This window comes from Passer montanus, unplaced genomic scaffold (assembly GCF_014805655.1).
Source record: "Passer montanus isolate IOZ18808 unplaced genomic scaffold, ASM1480565v1 scaffold120, whole genome shotgun sequence".
Classification (NCBI taxonomy): Eukaryota; Metazoa; Chordata; class Aves; order Passeriformes; family Passeridae; genus Passer; species Passer montanus.
The window spans coordinates 366,752-379,228 of NW_024358723.1; the positions used below are offsets into that span (position 1 = coordinate 366,752).

The 12,477-nt window shown below is 40.8% G+C and overlaps 1 protein-coding gene across 1 annotated transcript in view; it reads left to right on the forward strand.

Annotated features, from left to right (window-relative positions):
* The window catches only part of SOS2 (SOS Ras/Rho guanine nucleotide exchange factor 2), a 47,536-nt gene that overhangs the window by 14,447 nt on the left and 20,612 nt on the right, over positions 1 to 12,477 (forward strand). The window contains exons 4-8 of the mRNA XM_039698100.1: positions 1,062 to 1,226; positions 1,984 to 2,187; positions 3,393 to 3,536; positions 8,242 to 8,352; positions 9,509 to 9,607. Coding sequence (XP_039554034.1) covers positions 1,062 to 1,226; positions 1,984 to 2,187; positions 3,393 to 3,536; positions 8,242 to 8,352; positions 9,509 to 9,607 — 723 coding nt within the window. The remainder of the gene's footprint in view (positions 1 to 1,061; positions 1,227 to 1,983; positions 2,188 to 3,392; positions 3,537 to 8,241; positions 8,353 to 9,508; positions 9,608 to 12,477) is intronic.

A 12,477-nucleotide genomic window follows, 5' to 3' on the forward strand; every position in this document is an offset into this window, starting at 1 on the left:
TGATGCCTTTATTTGTTTCAAAATGCTGCAGAAGCCAAAACAGAAGAGGGAACAGCAGATCCTGTTCCTTGTGTACTGTCAACCAAGATGTGTCAGTGTCCTTTCAGTCACTGCTGAATGTCACTGCTGCCTCAGGTTTAAAAATCAAGAGATCTGCAGAGGTGTTTCCAGCTGTTGAGAAAACTTTACTGGCACATAAGCAGAAATGAAAGCACTTTTTTAGGTCTCCTTGTTGTGTTCACATACACATCTCAGTTCCTGAGGGGTAGTGAGAGGGGAGGGATGTCAACAGAGGAAACAGCATTAAATAAGATCTTCCTAAACACCAGTGATGTTCTGTGGTGAAATCTGGTTAGAAGTGTGAAAACAGGCCCAGAATCTGATTTTTAGAGGATGCAGCAGCACATAATGAGAACAAGTCTGCCTTACTCAAATGCACAAAGCCACCTGCATTTACTGGCAGGTGAAAGGCTGTGTGGTGCAAGCTGTGCAGGACATGGAGCATGTTCCCAGGGATAACGTGCTACATTCATCCTGGTTTTGTCTCTTCAGACTCTCATTAGTAAAGTTCCATTATTTTATGGAGTGCTCAGTTGGCATGGCAGGGGGTGGAAGAGATGATCTTTAAGGTCCCTTCCCACCCAGACCATTCCAAGATTCCTTGAAAGTGAAACCTATTCTGTTTTCAAGAGTCCACATTAGGGTCAGAGTCCTGCAATAAGCACAGAGATGGAAATTTAAGTACAGGAGTAATTCCACCGAAGTCCCTTCCTTAAATGATTTCTATTTTTAGGACTGTCATTTTTAGAGGAGGGATTATTTCAAGTTCTGTAGCTTTTCTTCTCTTAAAATACTGCAAAATAACACAAGTATTTACAAGCATCTCCTTCCAGGCAGATGTTCCAATTTCCATTTGATGGCCTTAGCCCTGGGTGTTCCATTACTGTAAATTACCACCACAGACAAAATCTATTTCAGTGGAAAATTCAATGTGTTTATTGTCATTCTAGATGAATTTCTGGAATAAAACCCATTTGTTTTCTCTTGTTTTCACTTTGCAGGAGGTCCTGGGCTACAAGGTGGATTACCATGTCTCTCTCTATATCGTGGCTGTCTTGGAATACATCTCAGCTGACATTTTAAAGCTGGCTGGAAATTATGTTTTCAATATCCGACACTTTGAGATCTCCCAGCAGGACATTAAAGTATCAATGTGTGCTGATAAGGTGAGGGGTTGGGATTAAAGCAGTATTTAGAGTGATTTGTTCAATTTCATTTGATCTGGGAGGTGTGTAGAGGAGGATCAGAGGGGGAGCCTGGTTTTGCTCAAAGGCAGAGCTTCTCTCCCTGTTCATGGCAGACCTGTCACAGCAAAAATTTAAGTCAAAAGCAAAGCTTCTCTCCCTGTTCATGGCAGACCTGTCACAGCAAAAATTTAAGTCAAAAGCAAAGCTTCTCTCCTTGTTCATGGCAGATCTGTCACAGCAGAAATTTAAGTTGAGCCTGCATAAATTTTGGAACAGCAGGAGCCTTTACAAGCACTGTAAGGCCAGAAAATGATGTTGTCCTTCATTTCTCTGCTGTCACACCCTCCTGATGTCACTTTGTCATGGCAGCTCTCCTTCCTAACACAGAAAAGACCTTTAGTTTTCATGCCCATTAAAATGAGAAACATTTTTGTTCAGTTTTATCTTCAGCAGGAGGTTTTGTCCAAGGCTTATGCAAGATTCCTTGTTTTCCAAGTTGATTCTGCATGAATTGTAACTTGTTTTCTAGGTCGTGCTCACTTCCAAGGGGGAAAATGGCTTTGGCAACTGCTGCAGCCTCCTGCTGCCAAAGTTGAAATATTACTCCCTTGTGAAAGTGAACACAGCAAGGATTGTATTAAAAACTCCAAGGATTTCTCTGAACACATTGAAATAGCTGAGCTGGAGCCACGTGTGAAGGTCTGGCTGGGTGTAATTCTCTGGATTTCTTTGGCAGGTTTTGATGGATATGTTTGATCAGGATGAGATTGGGTTGGTTTCTCTGTGTGAGGATGAGCCCTCGTCTTCTGGGGAGCTCAACTACTACGACCTGGTGAGAAATGAGATTGCAGAGGAAAGGCAGTACCTGAGGGAGCTCAACCTGATCATCAAAGTATTTCGGGAGGCTTTTCTGTCCAACAGGAGACTCTTCACACCTCATGTGAGTCCTGTATTGATCAGCAGTGCTAATTGCTCCATTAGCAGCCCGAACTTACCCATTTTGCATTAACTGTGTTGGAGATGAAATCTAATTAGATTTATTGTCTGTCAGTGAATAATGAGTGTTGTCTGTGTGTGAAATCCAGTGGGGGAATTGCCATTAATGGGAATGGAGCTTAATGGACACAATTCCCTGTCAGATGCCAGCAGTAGCTGGATTATTTTGGTCATTTAGGTAACAGTTTCACTTTTGCTTAAGAAAAAAAATCAAATAATCTATCTGCATGTGCAGTGAATGCTTTAACTGACATTTACAGGCTACCCCTTATCTTTAGAAATTCCAATTAAAACAGCCTTTGGCTGTGGATTCTCTTAACTGTGAAGGGAACCTCTGTTTGAGAAATGATTGAAATATTTGATTGAGATTGTCCTTGTGGCAAATTCTGTTCTCAGGAGGAGTGAGGAAGGATTGGTGGATCCTTCCCGTGGGCAGGGAGAAGGGGACAGGCCAGCAGAACCCGAACTGGGATTTCTGGGTGGTACCAGCATGTTCAAAAGAGGCAGCAGGAGCCATTCCCATCCCAGCTGGGTGTGGGACACCTCAGGAGCTGATGGAATTGTGCAGATGTGGGGGTAGAATTCCAGTGAAGATGATGGGAGGAGAAGAGAACCATGTTTGAGAGCTGAGGAATGTTCTTTTGGGAATGGGTAGGGGGAATTTCAGGATTTCATGTTCCCACAAGAGGGTTGCCATGCTCTGGGCACTGCAGGAGCTCAGTGGGAGGTTGAGGCAGAGAATCTTCTGAGCAGGGAATTCAGAGGGGGAGTCCAGGACACTGAACTGGGGAAGGAGCTCCCTCACTGAGTGTGGGGAATTGAAAATCTACAGCTCTGACCCCCAAGAGAACTCTGCACTGACCTGAGCCTGTGGAGAAGCTTCCAGAATGGAATGACAGAACTGGGATTGTGGGTGTGGAGTTTGGATAGAAGTGTGTGATACCACAGGGTGGAAAACTCAGAGTTTAAGGGTTTAGAATAGAGTAATAATATAAAGCAAGATGGAAGTTTTAGGGTGAAGGCTGCTTGTGAGACTGTGACATGGATAAGAACTATTTTACCTCCTGGTTCAGACAAAGGCCACTCCAATATTTACATGCTCCAAATAAATCCTCCCAGGCAGGACTGAGCCCTGTCTTGTGTTTGCAGGACATTGATGTGATATTCAGCAACATTTCAGACATCCACGAGCTGACAGTGAAGCTGTTGGGACTGATTGAGGACACTGTGGAAATGACAGATGAGAGCAGCCCTCACCCTCTGGCTGGCAGCTGCTTTGAGGACCTGGCAGAGGTTTGGTGTTTCATTTGGTTGGTTTAGGGGGGCTCTTTATGTTTGTTTTTATGAAATCACTCAAAGCAGGGTGTAGGGGTTTTGGTTCACCAGTTTGAGGTTTGGCCAGTTTTGAGATTTCCCAGCCAGTGCACCAAGGAGTGTGGAGGGTTCAGTGCTGGCCCTTCCCCAGCACCCATTTCCTGCTGGGAGGGAGGATGAGGAGAAAGGCACAGCTCAGAACCTTAAAGGGTATAAAGAAAACATTCTATTAACAGTGAAGAAACAGTTCAACTAAACAGTTATTAACAGTAACTAAAAGAAAGAGTAATAAGAATCAGAACAAAACCTTCAGAACACTTCTCCTCCCCCCACAACCTTTTCTTTCCCACTGACAATGTAAACAAACAAAACCTAAAATTTCAGTCAGTGTCCCACCTCTAGAATAATCTTTTCTTCAGTTCACTTTGGGAGCTTTGCATCACTTCCCTGAATGCCTCCCATGCAAAGCCACGACCCAGGGTTTTCATTCCAAATTCCCATCTGGAATGGGAAACATCTTCAGGGACTCCAGGAGGGAATGAAAATCAGAGCAGCAATTCATGGCTCAGGATTGTAGCAGAAGTGCTGCTGATTCCCTGAGCTCTAAAGTGGGTATTAAAGAGCAGGAATAAGGAAAAACACTGCACTGGGATTGGGTGTGGCTCCTACTGGAAGGTTATTCATTATTTTCTCAATTTGTTTTGAATGGGCACTGAAATATTGTTAGGAACTTTTTTTGAATTCTCAAATACTCCATATTAAAATTAGTCTATTAAATATTCTTAAATATTATTATATTTTAATATATTTTAATGTATGAAAATATAATAATATATTTAATACATACTATATTAGCAATATTAATTCTTTAAAATAATCACATTTATTAATAATACTATATTAGTATATTATATATTTAATATACTTTTATATATTTTATTTAATATTAATATTATTCTTAAATATTTCTATTCTGAAATACTTTGAGAAGGGAGTCTCAAAGCTGAAGAGGGATAGAGCTCAGTTGAGTCAGAATTCCTGAAAATAGGTGCAGAATGACTCTGGAATTCAGCAGGGAGCTGCACAGGGCAAGAGAACAGTTCAGCTTAGAATAAACCACAGAATTTTAATTGTCTGGAGAGGAAACTCTTGGAGTGAATGACCAAGGTAGGGATGGAAGTTTTGCTGTCCTTGGACATGGTTTAAATGGAATCTGCTTCTCTTTGGGATGTGTATTAATCCCAGTTTTTGGCCCTAAAACATGAGAGCAGTCATATAAATAAACACCTGTTAGAGAGGAAATTAATTGTTCTGAGCTGACAGAGAATGTATCAGGTGAACCCCGTGGTGAATGGCAAATTTTTGCTTTTATCTTAAAATTATGGTGTTTATTTAAAAAATCAGACTTCTCATTTATAGATAATTTATATATTTATATATTTTTTATATTTATATAATTTTATATGTTTATATTAATTAAAAAATTTTATACATTAACTTTTAATTTTACTTTTATATATCTTCCATTTTTAAGATCTGAGGATTGCATGAACAGCCCAGCACCACCTGAAGAATTATTACATTTTTGTGGCTATAAAAAATAGTGAATTTTGGGCACAGGTGCCACTCATTTAGGAATAGACCATAAAGTTTTCTTGGCATTGCTTCAATAAACCACTCATGTAGGAAAGTCCAGCTGACCAAGTCTTAGCAATTATTGAAGCATAATTGCTTTATAATGATAAGGAGAAGTGTTTGATCAATGGATTAAAGTAGTTATATATTGAAACTGAAAAAAAAAGCCCTTAAATTTGAAATAGCAGCATTATCCTGGGAAAAAAAATCAGATTTTATTGCAAAAGCTGCTCTGAATCATCCAGTGCTTTAATGGAAACAAATCCTTTTCAATGAGTGAAAATCTCATCTGATTTTTCATTCACTGAAAAACTTGAAGAGGAAATGAAGTCCAGATTATTTTCCCAAGCTTTTAATGAAGGTAATATATTTGAATTTATGAATTCAGTTAATATGGGGCAAGACCTGCTTAATAAGTGAGCTGTTGATTTGATCATCTCCCGGGGTGAGATCATCTTTGTGTCAGTGTTTGCAAGAGGAATCATTTAAGGGAGATAGGAAAGTGAAGTGTTTATTTGCTCTGCTTATCTCACTGCCAGCCTTGTTCGTTTAGTGTTTCCATGAAAAAGGTCCTGCAGCTTCTTGGGAAGGATAATGAAAACCAAACAACCCTTGCAAGCTGGAATCTTCCTGCTTTGTCTGTTTGTTTCTGCATCAGCTCCCTGGAAGGTTTAAAAACATAAATATTGTCGTGGTTTTGAGATTAGGAAGTGTGGGGGAAATAAAACACTAATTTTGTGTATGGGGAAAATAAAATATTTTTTGCTGCTGTGGAGGAAATTCAGAAACTGACACCCAGAAGTGGGAGGTGGATGGTTGAGAACAGGGCAGAGGGTTTCTGAAGGGATCCTCACAGGGCAGCTGGTAAAGCAAGGGGATTGTCAGTGGATTGTAAATTTGTTTCCTGGTGTTTGTGTTGCCATGAGAGGAGTTTGGAGTATCCACAGGGGAATGCAGGTGGGAAGCAGTGCACAGAGCAAGGGGTGCAATGGGCAAACCCCAGTCCAGGGCCATATCCTGCACTGGGATCCTTTACAGGGACATCAGGGTGATGCTTCCATAGAATCCCAGCTTTGGGTTGGAAGGGACCTTAAATGCCACCCAGTGCCAGCCCTGCCATGGCAGGGACACCTCCCACTGTCCCAGGGTGTCCCAGTGTCCAGCCTGGCCTTGGGCACTGCCAGGGATCCAGGGGCAGCCACAGCTGCTCTGGCAATGCCAGCCCAGCCCTTCCCCACCCTCCCAGGGAACAATTCCCAATATCCCATCTAACCCTGCCCTCCCTCAGCCAAAAGCCATCCATTTCAATATTCCAAAATTCCATATTTCAGTCACTTTTGCAGCATTGCAAGCAGAAAACCCTTTTTAAATAATTAATCTCTTTGGGAAGATCCCTAATGCAGTTCATTTTAATCTCATGTTCATAAAACAAACCCAAAACATAGAAACACTGATTGAAGTCTAAGTGGAAGAAACTAAAAGCACTTGTAAATGCAGTAAAAATATAAAATAATTCCAGAAGACAGCACAGAGTTAGGAAATACTGGGCTGGTTCCTGCAGTGGGTTTGCACTGTGGATTCCACTGTGACTTGAGACTTCACCAATGTTCAAACAAGCCTTTTGTGGGGTTGGCATTCCCAAATCCAGCAGCCTGGCAAGCACTGGGGTGAAAAGAGGGATGTGCTGAGCCCAGCAGTGACTCAGGAGTGAATCAGTCCCTGCAGGGACTGGGATCAGCCTGACATGTCCTGGCACAGCCCAGCTGGGAGCCAGAAATGATCCCTGCAACCAGAAATGATCCCTGCAACCAGAAATGATCCCTGCAGGGATTCCTGCAGCCAGAAATGATCCCTGCAGGGATTCCTGCAGCCAGAAATGATCCCTGCAGGGATTCCTGCAGCCAGAAATGATCCCTGCAACCAGAAATGATCCCTGCAACCAGAAATGATCCCTGCAACCAGAAATTATCCCTGCAACCAGAAATGATCCCTGCAGGGATCCCTGCAACCAGAAATGATCCCTGCAACCAGAAATTATTCCTGCAGGGATTCCTGCAGCCAGAAATGATCCCTGCAACCAGATTTTCTTCCTGCAACCAGAAATTATTCCTGTGGGATTCCTGTACAGCCAGGAATGATTCCTGTGGGATTCCTGTACAGCCAGGAATGATTCCTGTGGGATTCCTACAACCAGAAGTGACTCCTGTGGGATTCCTGTGCAGCCAGAAATGATACAGCCAGGAATGATTCCTGCAACCAGAAATGATCCCTGTACAGCCAGGAATGATTCCTGCAACCAGAAATGATCCCTGTACAGCCAGGAATGATTCCTGTGGTATCCCAGTACAGCCAGGAATGATTCGAATGATTCCTGCAACCAGAAATGATCCCTGTACAGCCAGGAATGATTCCTGCAATCAGAAATGATCCCTGTACAGCCAGGAATGATTCCTGCAACCAGAAATGATCCCTGTACAGCCAGGAATGATTCCTGCAATCAGAAATGATCCCTGTACAGCCAGGAATGATTCCTGCAATCAGAAATGATCCCTGTGCCCCCAGGTTTCCCTCCCATCCTGCTGTAGCTGATGCTCTGGAGTCACACTCCAAACAAAACCATAATTTTTGCATCCAAACCCTTGGTGGCACTTGAAGACTTTCCCCTGGGACCGGTTGCTTTGTCCCAGATTAGATTTTCCCTGGAAAAGTGTCCCAATTTTCCACAATGTCCATCTTTATGGAGAGAGGGGAGGTAAAATTGCCATTCCATGTGAAATGGTGTGAAAAGCAAAAACTTCTTTTGGTTCCCACTGCTTCAGTACAACAAAGTTTGTGTTGTCCATAAAGATGGGGAGGTTGAGGAGTTCCAAGAAAATTATGGGCATTTAAAAGCTGGAAGTGAAATAAAGTTGTGGTTTACTCAGTATTTATTTTGTAAAATCAATATTTTCTTGAGAAGTTCCATCAGTTTATTAAAGGAAATTATTGTAGCAGCTGGCACAGAAATAGCTTGGATCCTTCACTTCTGCTTAATTCTGTTTTTATTTAGGAGCAAGCCTTTGATCCATATGAAACCTTGTCCCAGGATATTCTCTCTCCACAATTTCATGAGCATTTTAACAACTTAATGGCCAAACCTGCTGTGGCTCTCCATTTCCAGGTGAGTGCAAATGAGAAATACTGAGTGGCTTTAATTCTCACATTTCAAAGGTTGGAATTCTGTCAGTAATTCTTTGCTTCCAACTAAGGAAGAAATCCTCAAGATCCTTTCCCTCCTTCAGAGTGGGATATTTTGACTTTGCCTCTTGCTGTAAGAACAGGGCACAGCTCTCACCCAACCATGGGTGTTCTGCAGGTTTTTTCCTCCTCACGTCCTGAATGAGAACAGAGGGTGAATTCTCACACTGCCACTTTGATTTTACCTTTTAAAGCCAAGCACAGGCACACAAACACCATATTTTCATTTTCTCCTGTGCATATCCAAGGCCTCCTTCAGCCCTGAGGCTGTGACTGCTTCTTTTTCTGGAATAATTCTGCAGTAATTCCTTAGTCACTGCTGGCCAGCAGGATATCTGTGATTCTTTTATTGGTTTATTGCTTCTTTCTGCCTTGGTAGCAGATTTATTAATTAAAAATGCTGCTCAGGCTGGCTTGGTGTTCAGAAATGCCCTTAGAGAAGCTGCTGAGCAGGTGATGGAGCACTGGTGCTCCCAGTTAAGCCCAGTTTAGTGGTACTGGGACATCTCTGCAGGGCGAGATCCCTCTGAGCCCTTCCTTCAGGGGTGTTTCCTCTGCAGCTCCTTGCTGAGCTGGATCATCTCACTCTTCAGTATTCCTTAAGGAAGGCTCTTGGCCTCCTGCCCTCCAAAATTTAAAGCTCAAAGCTGGAATTGAATTCTTTTATTCCAGATTAAGTTGATATTTCAGTCAGGTGGTGAATCTGGCCTCCTTTCTGTCCCTGAGGTAATTCAGTTTCTCCTCAGATGGAAGGTGGCAGGAATTTCACCACTGGTTGGAAAAATCTCTTCTCATCTCACACCCTGAATTACTGCCTTAGTAACTTCTGGGAATGGAAAATATTTCTCATTTTTTTAAGTGATAAACCAGTGATTCTCAGTTTCTGAGGGTGATACTGATTTCTTCAGTACCCAATGAGAATCTCTAATCACCCAGTGCAAAACAACAACTGAATAAACTATTTAGTGCAGTACAACAGAATGAGGCCTCCATGTTTCTGTGGGATATTGGACATGATGGGAGCACAGTGAATATTCTGAGTATTTCAGTGTAAATAATCCTGTTTTCTTCCTTTCCAGTCCACAGCTGAAGGATTTAAGGAGGCTGTCCAGTATGTCCTGCCTCGCCTCATGCTGATCCCAGTCTATCACTGCTTGCACTACTTTGAGTTGCTGCAGGTAAATGGAGCCACACTCTCATTTCTGACTGAAAATAATTAGTAATGTGGAAAAACTGAGCTTTTAAATAGCTGGTTATATTTTACTTACTCCCTCTGAAAATTAAAATTATTTGACACTGTTACTTGGTTTCTGAAAAGTAAAAACATATTAAAAATCTTAAAAAGCATCTGTTGCTCTCTTATGAACATTTAAACTACATTTTATTAAACAAATCCTTATTGAACCTGAGTTCTAATATAGTTTAAAATTTAATACACAAATCTATTTTCTTCTTTCTGTGAGTTCTGAATTTTTTGTCCATTCAGAAGCTAAGCAGGATTCAGTCTGAATTCTCAGTCTCAGCTCACACTCAGCTGCAGCTCAGTTTATTATTTCAGAATAATCCATTCTTAATATTCAACCACTTGTCCTGAGTCCTAGCTGGAATTAGCTGAGGATAATGTAAAAAAGGTTCTGTTTGCCCCGTTGTGTGGGGAAGGTTTGTAATGCTTTAAGGGTAGATGAATTATTAACTAACAGGGATGAACTTCAATTAAATGGGTAAAACACCCTGTGGCTACAGCTGACATTTGGAAATAGCACAGAAATTACTCTTGGAGGTTCTCAGTGTAAAACCTGATGCTGTGCAGGTCAGTACAGGGATTTCCTTTGTGTTTTAAGGGATTTACTTGTATGAAGGGGAAAAATAGAATTTATCTATAATCCAGCCTAAATATTTCTAGGAGTTGTGTTAATACCAGGTCTGTAATCAATATTTAACACAAGCTCCTTTTTTTTTATTTCTACTTAATTTCACTCTTGTTTTCCTCATGTTTGCTGTGATTTTTTGCATATCCTGATTTAAATAAGTAAAAACAAGGGATAATTTTTTTTACCTATCCCCAATGAATGGATTGCCAACATTTTGCAGAAAAGTTGAAATTGCAGAATGGTTTGGGTTGGAAGGGACCTTAAAAATCATCTGGTTCCTCTGCCATGGACAGGGACACCTTCCAATACACTTAAATATGTGTGATTGCAGTACATTTTCAACTATTAAGCATTTCTAGTGATAGTCAGTTTAGAAAACTGCTCAAAGAAACTTTATAAAACCCAAACAATTAAAATTTTTTTACAACTTCCTGACAGGAGGGTGGGAGACAGGAGAGTCAAGCTCTGCCAGGGGAGGTTTAAATTGGATATCAGGGAAAATTTCTTTATCAGAAATGTCCGTTTCAAAATAATGGAACTTCCCTCTCCTTGATCATCACCTGCATGGGATAATTCTGTGGAAATTGTGAAATCTTCCAGGTTGAAAAGCCAGAATTGGGCAGGGACCTGCCTGGTGCTGCAGGTCAGGCTAATTAATGCCCTGTTGTGTCTCAGAGCTGGGAACGTGCATCAGGATGAAATTTAAGGATGAAATTTAAGGATTAAATCACGTGCTGCCACAGCTCTGGGGGATTCTGAGCCTGGAGCTGGTTTTACAAGTGTAAAATATATTGTGGTTTTCCCCTTTTTAGGGAAACATTACCACAGGTGCCCTAAAGAGCAGAGTTTTTCTCCTGTTTTTGATAAATGAAGCCTGGCAAAATCATTTTGTTGTGTTTTTATTTATTTTAAAGGATCATACAGCATGGAAGATGGTAATTTTAACAGTGAAAACATTTAAATTTGACCTTTATCCACAGTGTATGAGATTTCTGAGTAGAATCTGACACTTGGCTGTCTCACAGCCTTGTGAGCACAGAACAGAAATCTGAAATATCACCCTGGAGAAATGGTCAGTCCAGAGTATTTTGTTGTGGTCCCATTAGTTACAGGTTTCTAATTTGCGTTTTATATTGTACTTTGAAAAAATCCTGAATTTACAGCAGGGATTTATAGAAAACAGAGAGGTTTTGGGGATAAAAATGTATTTATTCAACAATTCCAATATATTATTACAATAATATACTCTTATATTACATTATTATTACATGTTATATTAATTACATAACATATTTATATTAATACAATATATAACATTAAAAACTGTTATTTATATAATTATGTAATATGTACAATATAATAATAATAATAGAACTGTTATTAATACATAACATTAAAAACTTCTCTGTTACCATTGCATTTGCCTATAGGGATTATGGCTGAAGAAGACCAAAATGAAAGCAAAAAAGCAACAAAGCACTCACATTTTCACAGATTCAGCAGGGAGAAAAGCTCAGATTGAGACTTTTACTGCTTGAGAAAGTTACCAAAAACCCCTTCTGAACTGGGAGGTGGATAAAATAATGATTTACACAAACACAGCCCTAAATATTTGCTTTTTTTGCAAAACAGCTAAACTGAAATGAATAAAATTAAAGCGTGAGAAGCCTGAAAATTCTTTCAAGCTGTAGAACTTTTCCTCCTTGGTGGAAAGCCCTTCAGGGTCTGCATCAGAGCCTCCTCTTGCTGAGCAAAGGGCTCAAGGTCCTGGTGGAATCCTTCCTTCCCACAGGCACAGGATTATCCCTGGCTGCTGCTCATGATTCATCCAGCAACATCTGAAGTTATCCCTCAGCTGAAATTATCTCTCACCTTCATGATTCTGCATTTCACACCCTTTCCATGTTCTTTGCATTTCCATGGCTGGCAGCAAGGAAAAGTAGAATTTCTAGAGGTAGACAACTGATTTTTCCTTTCCCTGTGCCTTCCTCAGCTTCCCAGAAATGTTGAGCCACAAAACTCTTCCTTTCTTGAATATGGAGGTTGTTTGGGCATGGAAAACTAAAAATTCAGTCATTTAAACAAATCCTGTTTTCTCAGTTCGTTTTAGAATAAACTGAGGGATCCCAGCTGAGGGAATGTAGTGGGGAAAGGAAAAGAAGGATTCTGCCATGCCA